The sequence below is a fragment of the Musa acuminata genome, chromosome BXJ2-5 (assembly GCF_036884655.1).
Source record: "Musa acuminata AAA Group cultivar baxijiao chromosome BXJ2-5, Cavendish_Baxijiao_AAA, whole genome shotgun sequence".
In the NCBI taxonomy this organism is placed as follows: Eukaryota; Viridiplantae; Streptophyta; class Magnoliopsida; order Zingiberales; family Musaceae; genus Musa; species Musa acuminata.
The window spans coordinates 42,214,134-42,229,540 of record NC_088342.1 but is presented as its reverse complement, the minus strand read 5'-3'; the positions used below and the strand labels follow the sequence as shown (position 1 = coordinate 42,229,540).

Sequence of the window (15,407 nt, the reverse complement as noted above, 5' to 3'; positions counted from 1 at the left end):
GTAGGTCACATAATAATAGAGTTCATTTATAGATCGATCGGCCCGGACACTAAATAGTTATGTTTGTTTGTCACAGGTCGAGTCGGTTCGGATTTGGGTCTTCTCTAATCTGACCTCAGTTTCCCATCTCAATACAACGCAACTCTATCAGACTTTGCATGATAGACACGTCAGTGTTGGCAACCATCAACTCTTATCAATCAATCGATGTATCTTAGAGCAACCAGTGAGGCACCTTCTTCTCCATGCTCTTCTCCACTATGGTGCCCAGAGTTGGCGCCCACCTTTTGCTCGAGAACTGCCTCAAGAACTCCGGCCGCTCCGAGGACGGCCATCCCTCCACCCCTTCCAACTTCGCCCCCACATCCTCCCCCCTTGAATCTTCCTCCTGCTTCATCTCCACCGCCGCCTTCTTGCCTTTTTCCTCCGCCGGTGCCTCCGTGCGCGCTCCAAGCACCCTCAGGAACGGCGCCGCCGACGCTGACCGCTGCTTCAGTCTCAACCGGCTCGCCAATGCCAGGACCCGGCGGGCCTCGTCGGCTGACAAGCGGGCGGCCTTCCCTCTGGCCACGGGGAGCATCACGTAGACCTTGTCGGGCTCCAGCATGTAGTCGGCGGGAAGCGGCGCTGCCTTGGAGTTGCCCGCGGACAGCGACCGCACGTCGACCACGAACTGGTGGGGGTGCTCCAGCATGAGCTCCGCCACCAGCGTTGGGTGGTCGAACTCGTGGACCGTGCCGTCGGAGAGCACGACCTTGCCGTCAAAGCTATCGGCAGCTTGGCAGGAGAGCAGGTTCCCCATAACAGAAGAAGAAGAAGAAGCCGCGGCTAAGTAAATGGCGCAGAGAGAGAGAGAGAGAGGAGGTGTTATTGGTCTTAGACGAGGCACGGAATATGAACGCAGTGTTCCCCTTCTTCGCCTACTAATTTGCAGGGCCCTTTAACACAATTACTACACGCAGTCGTTGAAGAATGGTTCAAGAGTGTCCTTCCGACCAGACAGCATCCGCCAAATTCACCAAAGAATCTAGTGCCAACCGTGCTTGAAGATCCGAGAAGCCTTGCTTGTCAGCCAATGGTTGGAACAGATTCACGGTTCGTGTAAGGCACAGGCGCCAATTCATCGCCTACAGTGTCATGACATTAAAAGGTTTCGCTAACCTGCTCCTTGCAGTGTTTAATTTTAGCCCTTGACGCTCCGGACTCGAATGGAAAACAAAGCCCATCCCCGGCCACTAGGGAACTCACACGCGTCCCCCGTTTCATGCGGGACCCGCGTAACATCCAGTAGAAAAAGGGTGTCTTCCGGATGACTCGAGGGGGTCTTCTTGTGAATGAAATGGGTTCGGAGAAGCCTCTCCACCCGTTAGTCAAAATGTGTGACCCGTGAATGGTGGGGCGAGTCGTGGTTTAATTAGCGGGCAAGTGGGAGCAGAGGAGAAGACTGTGCCCGCGAGAGAGAGTGGGTGGGCAGGACAAGTGACGTTCTAACCTTGGTTCTGTTGAGACCCACGGGCCTATTAATTCTTGATCATGATTGGATCATGAGAATCTCAACTTAGATTAGAACATTGAAAAAAGCAAGCTGTTATTGTACTCTGTTTTTTTTTTTTTTACTTTCGAAGTCATCTCGAATTGGATACCCACACGAAAAACCATGAGAAGAGTGGTTTAAACTAGATATTGATGGATTTTAGTTTTTGCTGTAATTTCTTTTATATAAATTCTCTTATGTATGTATATACACACACGCATTGGCATATGTAATTTGCTAAAACTTGTATACTTATATGGATGCGAACTACCTTTCGATTTTGTAATTTTAAAATATATGGATGCGAACGACCTCTTGACTTTGTAATTTTACGTTATAAAGATGCTACATGGATGCATGAACGACCCCAAGTATGTGCATAAAATAATTTTAAAATAGTTTATTTTTGTTAAAATTTTTCATGATGAAATATTATGATATTGGAATAACGTAAATGTTGATAAGGATATTCATAAGATTATTATGATGAGTCGTATGAAAACAACTATATTTATGGGAGATAAAATATTATAAGTCTCACATTATAATCTAATTTATTAATTATACATAAATGTCACCTGTAAAAGAGGGGAAAAGGATTTCTCCTATAATGATTGATTGATGATTTGTTTGCTACGACTAATTGTTTCCATGTCTCCATTGATAGCGATTGAAGGAGATGCATATAAATGCATATCGTACATGATGTTATAATTAGGTAAAGAGTGCTTTCTTTTCCTTTCAAAGGGTGAGAAGTTGAAGATAGTGTGTCTAAAGAAGTAGAAGAGTGACATGGTTAAAGTATCATACGCGTTTTGATGGCTGCGAATCATGCGTACAAAAACAAATTTTGAAGTTGAAAATGATCTTATAAGCTTTGGCTTTGATCTTTGCAAGCACAAAATATTGTTTGTTTTCCTTTTTTTTATGCTTTTGTGTTAATGTGTAGCCATTCAACTTGTGCCGAATAGGTTCAAAATTTTAGATTCCAAAAATGTTTCATGAGATTTAATAATGTTAAATTTCATCTTACGATAAAAACAATTTATGAATATGAGGTACTTGTTAGATTATATGGCATTATAAATAGACAAATCCTATTAAAAACTTTAAAATAATATAAATCATTGTATAGATCTTCTCTCATCTCTCTTTAGTCACGTTAATTAGTTACCGAGAGATTATAAATCTTTTCTCATATTTTTTTGCCTAAATCTATAAATCATAATGTTCCTTTGAATGATAGGAACAGAGGAAAAGACAAGTCTAGTTCTTCTTACAGATTGACATTACCACATATCTTGGATTTGACGATGGTGTGATTACATATTAGATAAAAGCTTTTGAGTAACATTCAAAGGTACACATTGTAATCTTTAGATATATTGTTATTTAAATTTAGATTTTTGACATTAAATTCTTTCGCTTAATAATAGCACATCATGATTTTTATAGTTACAGTACTAACCATATGATAGTTAAATAATATAGATGTACTTCAATTAAGGGTATGGACTATCAAAATTGAATGTTATGTATGAAAGGACTAAAACTTATGTCCAAGAAACGAACATCATATGGAAGAATCAGATCTCATGCCAAAGATATAGACATAATATCAAATGATCAATGTCATGCTAAAGAAGGATAAGTCTATATACTGGAGGGTAGAATAATACGTCAAAAGATTTAATAATGTATCAAAAACACATTTTGACATGTCGAAGGCTTGATTGAATTATTGATGCCTTGGTTGAAGTCAGACTATAGTTGGGCTCTAGATTGGTTAAAGTCATATTACCTCGAATGTGACAACTATTGAGTCATATATGGGCTGAAAAGGGCTACAATTAAGTCTTTACTAGGCCAACATATGGCTTAATGGCAGTTGCCCAAGCCAAACTTAGGTGGAGATGGTGTTATTGCCTAAATTGATGACAACATTTCATATTATTAGCGGTAATACCACTTTGAATAGTGGTAATACCTTTGATACCTTTATTTTAGAAATTTTTATCATTAATTTGCTCCATGTCTTCGACTGCTTGAGACCTCTATAAATGCTTAATCGGATTTGTGAGTTGAGGCAAGTGTTTCTAAGTATTCTTTAAGCTTTAGTGCGTGGTTTCTCTTATAAGAAATCAGATATTATATTATAATCTTTTTTTTATTCAGAGAAGAATATTTCAAGTATAAAGTTTACTTCTAAGTCTTGACAATTAAGTCTTGAAAAGAAAAAAAATTATAAAAGATTGATAATCAAAGTTGATGATCATCACGAAAAAAAATATTATGAGCGGATAGAAATTGAAATGACTGAACCACTATAAAGTTTCTCAATCTTTTATCTTGTTTATTTCCTTCAATTTGCTCTTCCAAAGTTTGAGTTATGAACCTCTATACTTTAAAAATATATGTATATATTTGTTTTTCTCGTACCTCCTATTTGTCTTTTTATTATTTGGCTTAACACTGATAACGTATATAGTTGAAATAAGAGTAGGCTGATAAGATTTTAGAAAGAAATGGCATTTATGATCTTATCCCTCTTAACCAGCCATCAAAATAGAAAAGATAGCTACAACATAGTCTTTTATATGTATGTGTATACATCGAACACACTTTCCTAATAGTCACCTCACCACCCGTTTGAAATTAAATGGATAACATGCGTTGGTACCGTATAATTGACAGAATTGGGATTCAATCATATGACATGTTTTATACATGGATAAAGATTTTTATTGGATGACAAATAATTCCAATAACTTAAGCCGATGGAATCTAAGCTTAAGACCGAGCAATGGTAAGACTTGAATTCATATCAATTGACAATCATCATTTTAGAGATTTACCATAACATCCACATGATATATTAGTCATATGTGGGTGGTATATGGTATGAAACTTGATAAAGGATTTGACATATGGACACCAAAAAAAACCTATGTCATTATGAGCCTAATACCTTCTCGGGTGCTTCTCATGTCAACGTTTCAACTAAGTGTTTCACATGACTCACACAATGCACGACAGTGATAGCTATAATATCCGATAGTTTGGCGGATCCTTTATATGATAATCTTGTATAATCATTCTCTAGTTTAGGAATTGATAGGTATGTGTTCGATTTTTGTAGGCTCCATATCGAACTTAATCATTTTCTAAATGCCAAGTTTGCAATAGTTACTAACAAGACCAAGATTGAGTTTAAATCTAGACGCGCAGACGGCGTCGAACATGACCTCCATTTGCCCATCCGAGAGAGAGAGAGATAGAGGAAGGAGAGCGTCGAACTCAGAGGAAGGAGATGAGAAAGAGGATGCTAATGCGGGTTGACCGCGGAGTGGACTGAGCCATCACGTACGTGGTAACGTTCACAGCCGTTAAGAACAAGTTGGAAGTCTGCGAATTACAACTAACTGATATGACATTAAGATTAAATTACAGATTGTGTTGCTTATCATATTTAAATTACAAATAATGGTTAATTCTTTGTTACAAATAATGTGAGCCCAAATTTTTATTTTCACACAAAACTAATGAATAATGCAAACAATTATAGAAAATTTAAAAAAAAACTAGAGGAAATTTTGTCAGTATTATCCCTCTTTAGAAGATGATTATGGAGTGATTTGACTAACCTCATTCAGTAAATCAAACAGTAAATAAATAAAAATATAATAGAGGAAAAAATTACAAATGAGTAGAGATTGTTTGGTTATTTTTGGGCCGAATAGATTAAAGTTATTTAGGACTCTATTTATAGAGCCTAAAAGTCCCTCAAAGGTTATTATGAAAGGGTATTTGTCCAACGATCATGTACTTTCATATGTAACCACCAAAAAATATTTTTTATAAAAAAATTAAAATTTAAAATTAAATCCAAAATAAAGGATATTGCATATATAATATATACACCCCGTAAATGTATTTACTTGTGAATAATTCACGAAGAATTTGAGTTTATAATTTGGATTACTTAGAATACTTATATATATATATATATATATATATATATATATACATATATTCATATATACATATATATTTATATACATTAATTTTTTCTTTTCAGCATGACGTTAGCTGCCTGATTGGTGTCAAATCCCAGTGGGTCCCATATCTTTTGGCCCACCGTCGGTTGGCCACGTAGGCTCTAAGAAAATTTCAAGTGTTTTTGGGTAAAAAAAAAAAACCATATCATTTGTTTATAAATTGAACCAAATTGGGAAAATAAGAAAAAAAGTCTTTTATGGGCTGATTTAATTAAAAATAAGTTATTTAATAACCAAAAAGTATAAAATGATCATTTAGTGTTTCATTAGACATATCCTTTCATAAATAATTTGATAAACTGAGTTACATTATCTTCCAATGAGTTTATAATACCCAAAAGATGATAAAATCCCTATTAAAAAATAAAGTAATTCGGGAACTCAAATATTATTTTGCTTCCAAAACTTCAATAAATATTGCCTCATTTATTCCAAATGAAGTTGGCCCAGAAAAAAGATCATTTAGGGCTTTATTTGACATATACAAGTTTTTAAATAGAGCTACAATTTTTTTTTTTACTCCCAAAATTTTAAATAACATTGTATCATATATTTCAAGTGTTTTTTGGCCAAAAATAAACCTTCCCATTTGTGTATAAATTGATTGAAATTGAAAAACACTAAAAAAAATGAGTCTTTTAAGAGATTTAATTAAAAATAAGTCATTTAATGGTCAAAAAGTAGTAAATGGTCATTTAAGGCTTATTATGCATATCTATATTTTTGTTTTAACAAAATGATAATATATTATAATATATTATCATTCTTTAATAACTAGGCTAGTTAATATCTTTTATATCTAAAGTTTCATAAATATTTTGATAAATTTAGAATAAAAAGGAGTTGATTTATATTATCTTTGAATGAAGTTATACTATTTATATTATCTTTAATAACTATTTTTTAATAGTACTTCAAAGATGGTGAAACCTATTTGAAAACAATATAACTCAAGGCTCCAAATATGACTTTGCCCCCAAAATTGCCTCATTTTTTTCAAATAGTTTTTAACCAAAACACCTTATCATTTGTGTATAAATTTGGCAAAATTATAAAATAGAAAAAATCAGCCCTTTTAGGGCTAAATTAATTGAAAATGGTTCATATAAGGCTAAAAAATTTAAAACAATGGCCATTTAGGGTTTCATTAGGTATATCAAAGGTTTCATAAAGATTTTAAAATTTTCATAATAAAAAAATGAATTAAACTATTTTTAAATAAAGTTATAATAATTTTTAATAGGTATCACAAACATTGAAACTCAAACCAAAAACAATATAACCGAGGGCCCCACTTTGTTTTTCCTCCCAAATAGTTAAGAAACCTTGTATCATATAAAAAAGAAAACCTTCTCATTTGTGTATAAATTGACCAAAAAAAAAAAAAAAAAGAAAATTTCAGCATTTTAAATGCCGATGTAATTAAAAAGATCATTTAAATACCCAAAACTAGAAAGAACTATTATTTAAGGCTTCATTGGACATATCTAAGGTTTAATGAATATTTTGACAAATTTGAGTCAGGGATTCTATTCAAACATAACATAACTTAGAGACTCAAATATGTATCATAAAAGAAATTAAGGATTAGTATTAAGGGAGTGCCATTGTGAAGATGAAACAACTTAGGGTTGTATGCAATGAGGTTTCTTATTTCTCAAATCATGGTGTATCTTATCTTATTTCTGCAAATATCATACCAATATGTATTAAATTATAAAACAATCCTATTCATAAATTTAAATCTTATAAAATTGTATAAAGATATATCATCTTAAGATATCTTTTTTACTTAAGAAATAAGTGTCGTATCTTGGTCTAAGACTAAAAAATAAATCTCAAAATAGATAATTTCAAGTTACTCATAAAGCTCTAAGTTATATATATATCAAAATCATGAAATTAATGATGACGTCGATGGTGTGAATTCTTAAGAGTTGAATTATTACCCTTATCCTAGTACTGAATCACAATTTATGATCGTGGAGACCTTTTCAAGATCTTATATCTAAATCTAGTCATTATCTTTTTCTTGCGATATAATTTATGTTTGATAATCACTTTTTTTTTTTTATTACTTTTACGACTTGGTGGACCTGCACATTATCTTTGATTCTTTTATAATATCTCAATTTATTTTTCTTTATTACTTGGATGATGATAGTGATGTAGGTCATTTATGAGCTCATTAAATCCCCACCGGCCATGAGTGATGCGATCTTTCCATGCAATTTGGGCTTCCAACATGTTTATTAGATAAAAGGTCTTTTATTTCATTTTATCTCTTTAATTGTATCATTATTATTTTGAATGTGGTTTTTATCCCATAAATGATTCATGTCTTATATATTAATGAACAAAATCGTTGACTCTTGGTGGAGACAATTAAAATATATCTATAAAAAAAAGTCACATATATATTAGTATTAAAATGAGTATAGAATTCATGACTATTAATTACTATAAGGTTTAAAGAAAGATCATCTCAGTATATAAAAAGGAGGAGAACGTCATATGCTAGCATTGAGACAACACAATCAATATACACAATCTTATCTTACTTCTTCTTCTGGAAGGGAAGAAACTGTGTAAATTTTGTATCATCGATCACTGCCATCTTCGTTTTCTTTATTATTGACCATGAAATTTCTAGTGGGAATTTGTTTGCTGTGCCTAATAATTCTACGGAAGCCGGTTATGAATGATTAGGTTTCCCTGGACCCTGCTCGGGCCAACACAGGGTAGTAACTTCGACGCTTGTTCGCCGACCCTACTAAAACCCAAAGGCCTCACGTCATGGCATGTACGACGAGAAATATCCAGCGAAGGGGCATACGCAGCACCATCATCTATCAACACATCCTTTGTTTTGCTTAAATTATTGTGTTGTCAGTCTACTTGCGTGTGAGCGAGAGAGAGGCGAGAGAGAGAGAAAGAGGGAGATGGAATCCCCTTGTGCTTCTACGTGTCTATGTAGAATCTGCTACGAAGAGGAGGAACGGAGCTCCACGAGTATGGAATCCCCCTGTGCTTGTTCTGGAACTGTAAAGGTACCAACTTTCTGATGGTTTTCCTCCTGTTGTTCGGTTTCCTTTGCGAATTCGGAATAAAGGTTCGTTCTTTACCTGTTGTGAGACTGATTCGATTTTTGCCCTTTTTCCAGTTTGCTCACAGAGAATGCATTCAGAGGTGGTGCGATGAGAAAGGAAGCAACGTTTGTGAGATTTGCCTTCAGGTTACAAACCGACAAAAAGATAATAATGATTATTATTAGGACCTCCTTCAATTGAACCATACAAAGATGTCCTCCGTCATAAAAATTTGAGTTATAAAGTGGGGATTAATTTGTCTTATTTTTGGATTGGTGAGAAGAAAGATGGGTTTTGGAAATTTTATTTTCCTTCATGTGTTTCTTTGTCCCTGGCTATATTTATACATAGGCTAGATTTTTTATTTTTCCCCAATTTGTTTTTATATATAAGAAATCAGGCCCTGTTTCATATAAATTGTGTACATCAATATCTTGTGAAAGTAAATCTTTTCCAAATTATTCTTGATAACTTGTGATTTTTAATTGGCCGGGAATGTGATCGGCTTTTAATGATGTCTTGATTTCGAAACTATCTGTTTTCCCAAAATAAAAATTCTCATGTGTTATATCTTTTTCCTGATTTCAATTCTACTTCAATGTTGTTATAAAGGAGGAAATTCGAAGTCTTTTCTCTTTTGTTGTTGCCAAAATTTTAGGATTTATGGATCAACAGGTTTGGAGAGTTGGCTAAGGAGTCATATGCACTTCCACAATCATATTTGCATCCTTTATTTCACAAAGACAGGATGTAGTTCATAGACTTTGGCATCCCTTAGCTAACTCATTTTGATTTTTTCCTTTAGTTTCAAACAACTTGCTGCAAAATCTTTCAAATTGTCAAGACTTCCAAATCTTCATTTTGAAGATTCTGTTGCAGATATTTAAACCAGGCTATACTGTTCCTGAAAAGAAGTCCTTGGTGAATGTGGTGGTCATCAGGTAACTTCAGCTTCCTCTCTCTTTCTCTCTTTTGCTTTAGTTAATTTACATAAGAAATCCATCAGTAAATAAATTCTAGTAATTTTCGAGTGTGTTTATCGCCTATTACGTGAAGTCCAATCAGGTTGCCAAATCCTACATAGACTTCAATTCTTTCTTCGAAATGACGATGATCGAAATGGCTATGTACATAATGTATGTGACTGTGCTGCTTGCAGCGTTTGTAGATCTATGAGGTGGATGTGTTACCCTGTTCTTCCAGTATCGTGAGGGGATCTTGTTAATTCTGCGTTCAATACATAATAGTTAACAAAAATCGAGCTGCGATGCTAACAAGCTTTGAACTGTTCCAGAGGAAGCATGGAGGTTGACAGGATAGATTTTGATCCAGAAAACCCAGCATTAATCAATGTAGCTGATTATGCAGTAGGATCAGATTACGACGTGTTCCCCTGGATCTAATAGAAGACTGCCTCTCACCATAACATGTTTGCTTGTCACGGTAAGCAATTTACAAAATGTCTTATAGTTTCTCATGAGTATAAATTTTGTCATAGAAATCGATTCTTTTCAATTTTGCAATTTACAATCTTGTCACTATAAAATTTTAAAATGTTGTCATAGAAATCAATCATTTCACTGTAAATACAACTATGTTGTTTGACTGGGAGTTTTAGCGGAGTGATTAGTTCAACTATCAGAAGTGATTAGTTTATGCACTGTCATCAAGATTATAGTAATGGTTATGACAGCACTTGAAACCTATGATGATATGATGAAATTATGATGCATCAGCAGCTACCTTCATGTGATTTAGTGTAATTACATTCATTATGCTTATGGATAAGAATGTCAAATAGCTTTCATGTTATGATGAGATTATGGTGGTTATGAAAGTTGTTTAACATGCAGTTTTAGTTGCCTAATATGAAATTATAATATAATCGCCTCTTACCGAGTTTATCTACTTAGCAATCTCTCCTTAATCTTTCAGGTGATGGACAGACTCCTTTAGATGCTGATGGAAATAAAAAGCATTACGACGAGTATCAGGGAAACATGTGATCGTCATTTGTCATGATTTGTCTAGACCATGTGAACTCTTTGTATATATCATATGGTCTCTATGTTTTGAGCAATAATATTTGCATGATATGAGAATGTAACTCGTTACACTTAAGTATTGTTTACTTGTGAGATGTTTCATTTGTGTGAGTAGATTTGGGACCACCTCCAAAACTGATTAGGGTGACTTTTTTAGCTTGTGATAATAGACTCTTGAACTAGTCTTGAACTCTATCGAGTGCTTTGTCAACTAGCACCATTTGGCGTCTCTCCTCTAATCTTTTATAATCAATAAAAATAAAAACTTCAAGGTACTTAATAGGTTAGCTTCCCTCGTGCACCCACATAGTTTGACCTATCCTATTCTTTTCATGATTGAAGCATCTAAGATAGAAAAAAATCTCTTATTTGTGTTAGTTGATATGTATATTAGTTAATTTACTATATGCATCAAAAATATCCTTAAGAGATTGATAAGATTTTGCATTATTCTCAAAAGCAACCAGCAAGTCATCCGCCAACATAAGATGAGATAGTGTAACTCTATGAATATTTATAGTAGAGAAAGTCGTTCATAGTCTCTTTAAATAGGTTACTAAGGGTACGTCGAATAAATATAAATAAATAAGAGAAATATGGTCCCCTTATCTAATCTCATATTGACTGTTAAACCACATAAATTCTTCCTCATTAGCTAAGCAAGAAAATGATGGGGAGGAGATATGTGCATAAATCCAATTCTTTTGTAAAGTTTATTCTAGTAAAAAATTAAGTTATTTATGACCAACTAACTAATTTAATTATAGGCTTTAGAGATGTCCATCTCAAGCAAAGCCAATGGAGTCGTACTATGAGATTTAAAAATCATATGTGCCAATTCATTAGAAATTAAAATATTATCATGGATGTTCTTATCTGAAACAAAAGCCGATTGGGTATGATTAATTAACTCAGAAAGGAGGGGTTTTCTCTTATTAGCATGCATTTTGAAAAGAATTTTATATAGGATTTTGCACATGAAAATTGGCCTAAATTCTTCCATCTTAGAACTATCACCTTTCTTAGGAACGAAGACTAAGTAGGTCCTTCCCCAAGAGACTGGGATCTCCCCACTTTCTTAGAATTGAAAAAAGATCTTCAGCATAGAATGTTTAATAGTGTCCTAGAATGGCAAATATAATTTTACATTAAATCCATCTAATCCAAAACTTTTCTCTTTCCCAATTTGTTATAAAATATTTAAAATTTCCTCCAAGGTAAGTGGATTAAGAAGGAACTAAGCTTGTACAACATCAATCTGCTTGGGTTGAGAATATTGGATCTAATTAGTAGACTTGCTTTCATCACTTTGGTTCCAAAAGTTATTATACCATCTAACAAAAGCTTCAAGAATCCTAGGTTAATTGGAGATAATCTGACCCTCACTATCTATCATAAAATGAATCTAGTTTTACCTTTCTCTACTTTTAATCAAGGAATAAAAGTATCTAATGTTCTTTTCTCCCTTTCAATCTAGGAAGTTATGGATTTATTCTACCTAAACTGGTGTTGTTGATGGTTCAGTTCACCTATTCTCTTGTAAAGACTTTGAAATGCAGTGGTCTCCTCATCGGATATGATTCTTGACTCTCTAAATATTCTAATAAATTGATATTATTATTGGTGTCCCGAATGAATCTATTAAGATTACCACATCTCAACCTATCTAGAAAGGCTAACTCCACCCTATAAAGTTTACCACCAATCATAGTACTAGGGTTATTGTAAACAACATCTACCATTCAAATTTGCCTAAGTAGAATATTGACTTCATTATACTCCAACCAATGGTCTGATACCATCCTAGGCATATGCATAAAAATATAGGAGTAAAAAAATATCACACCAAGTAGCATTTGTATAAGCTCTATCAAGACTAGTTAAAATAAAAAAAATTTATTATTGCACCAAGTAAACTTAGCTCCTTTAAAATCTAAACCTATAAGCTCTGAGCAAAAAATAAAATCATGAAATATTATAATCAAGAAATTTAAAGAAAATATATAACCACCTAATTTGTTATCATGGTTACTAACAATATTTAAATCTCCGCACACTAACTATGGGATATCAAACAAATTAATAGTAGAAAGCTTAGCCCATAACTCATTCCTACCAGAGAAAATTTACTTACATATACTATAGTAAAGAGCCAATGAGGTATACCTAAACCCTTAATAATAAGATATATAGATTGAAGGGTTTTATCATCACTCAATAACTAGAATTATTGCAAGATACAAAGTGTCTACTTGATCATCCTTTTGTTTCGTAGAAATCTTTTTGCCAATATCTTTCTAGCTTCTATAGAGCTTTTTACATCCTTCAGCTTGCATGTGAGTCTTCAACAAAATAATCATAGTTAACTTAAGTCTTCTCATTAGGGAGAATAAGTGTTCACCGCTATTCTATTTTTTCATCCCATGTAATTTTATGATAGATAATTTATAATAAATATATAATAGATTTCATTTCCATCTTTCATGGTCTTATCCGAGCTTCCCCTAGGATCGCTTCTTTTTTTTTTATTATGGTGTCGAATGTTATTTAAGAAAGTTTTAAGACATTCTTAGACATCTTCTCACATAGCTTTAGGTCTTCCGTCTTCCTCCCTCTTGGTCCATTCTGGCTTAGCCTCTTTTAAAATGAAGTAATCAACTTATGTCTCTCCGGCTATGGTTTCTTGAAAAGCTCTTGCTAGTTTGTCCACTAGCCTATCATAGAAGATGTCTTTGGCCCTCTTCTGTGCCTTGGATATGTTCTCCGATAATCCCCTATCCTAGCTAGATTTGAAGACAAAAGACTCTCCAGCATCGCCCAGTTCCACCTTGACCTACAACTCATCATCTCCTATAGATCGAAGCATCACGAAGGGATTAGTTAAATAGAGGTATAGACCTATTAGGGTTATCCACTCCCTTAGCCTCCATTGATCTTTTTCCAGAAGAAGACTAGAGTGGAGAATGGAGTACACATGAAACTTGATCCTACTTCATAATTCTCGTTGCTCTCTTATCCCAAGGAGATGGATGGATTTTCCCCTCTATTCTTCTTGGGAATCATCCCTCCTTAGTCTGATCCCCTGGTATAACTTAAGTGGGACTTTATCACCTTGACACTATCCCAACCATTGTTGGATCACCATCGTTTGTGGTGACCCCTCTTCTTGAAAAAAAGAACTCAAATGATGAATCTTGGACCATTGCTTAGGAGCAAGTCAGAATCTAATTCCATTCCAATGATGCACCAGATTGGTCACTCCTAACACATTAGCCTCTATGATTTGATTCAAGTCCTCTCCCATCCACATTGATTCTTTCCCCTTAGCTTGACCAACCACGTCAGCTTTTGTGTACCTAGGCCTAGGCCTCCTTTGCACTTGTACCCATGACCTGTAAAGCATATCATCATCACCCGGAGCTAGTTGTGTAATGGTTAGTGCCAAAGCACTTTCACAGCTTGATGTCTTGTTTTCTATCTTTTCACACTTAAAATAAATGCTAGGCAAGTTCTCGTAAGGAATGGATTAGAAAATTTATGTTTTCCCCCACTTGAATCCAAATACCTTATAACATTAGAGTGCTAAAATATAATAGAATACACATTTAGGCAAACTTGCCCTTGAATCATGTTAGCGTCACTTGATCTAACTTTAAAAACTTACTAATTTTAGATGATATATGGGTTAAAAAGTTAGGTTATAATAGTTGTAATAGAAGTGTTGGCAATTGAAACTATAAAAAGGGTTTCCATGGGACTAATGTGAAAGGTTGACCTTACATGAATCATAGTCCTCACAAGCAGATGTGATTTATTATTTCCATAGAGTGAAATTAAAAGTAAAAAATAATCCTTCGACTATGTCCACTATAAAACAATCAATCGGCAACCCCCATAGTTTAGGGGAGAATCGATTTAAGAAATTTCAGATAAAACATCTTACCTAAGAACTTATCATATAATCTAGTTTGTCACTTCTTGTATGCTAGTGGAATCTCTCTAGCATCGATCTCTGTTGCATGATTCCGAATCCTATTGAGCTTCTTCTCCATCACTTGATTTGGTTCTCTCCCCCATGTCTTTAGCTTTTTTGAAAAGACTCACCCAAGATATATGACTTATCAAAATATGATCTAAGTTAACTCCGAAACTTCCTAAATCACCCGAGGAGAAGCATCTAGTTGATTCCCTCCTATTTAGGTTTGACCTCCCATAAGATCCCAAAGTATCATTGAAAATAATCGAGAAGAGTTATTGTGGAGGACATCTTCATCTTCCTACTTAAGTTGGGATGTACATGTGCTTATTTTAATTAAGTGTTAATGAAGTTTAAATAATTATAAAAATAAGAGGTAAAAATGATGATAAAGTGTTAATAAAGTTTAAATAATTATGAGAATAAGAGGCAAAAATGGTGTGCCTCATCCATTTACTAGAGATGAAGAGCAAAAAGATCAACAAATTCTCAGTTACTTTGATGATAACTAACATATTTCTGAGTTTATTTTTAACCTAGCAAGAGAGATCAAAACCTGCAATAGGTATTTGATAAGCACTGAACAAAAGAAACAGCTCAACATGCATTGTGGGGCATGACAAGCTAACATGATGCACATCATTTGGAATCCACTGTGTAACTTTTTTGTACCATTCGTTGTACTTTGTTCTCACACGTTGTTTG

The 15,407-nt window shown here is 34.1% G+C and overlaps 2 protein-coding genes across 2 annotated transcripts; one reads left to right on the top strand and one right to left on the bottom strand.

The window, feature by feature from the left end:
- Positions 1 to 214: 214 nt before the first annotated feature.
- Positions 215 to 802, bottom strand: LOC103985613 (uncharacterized). The gene has a single exon (XM_009403364.3). It carries the CDS (start codon positions 800 to 802, stop codon positions 215 to 217), a length of 588 nt encoding a protein of 195 aa, XP_009401639.2.
- A 7,600-nt stretch (positions 803 to 8,402) lies between these two features.
- Positions 8,403 to 10,828, top strand: LOC135611821 (uncharacterized). Its single transcript, XM_065107461.1, has 5 exons — positions 8,403 to 8,642; positions 8,756 to 8,827; positions 9,561 to 9,622; positions 9,976 to 10,124; positions 10,617 to 10,828. The coding sequence occupies exons 1-4, from the start codon at positions 8,535 to 8,537 to the stop codon at positions 10,082 to 10,084; spliced, it is 351 nt and encodes a 116-aa protein (XP_064963533.1). The 5' UTR covers positions 8,403 to 8,534; the 3' UTR covers positions 10,085 to 10,124; positions 10,617 to 10,828.
- Positions 10,829 to 15,407: the final 4,579 nt, after the last annotated feature.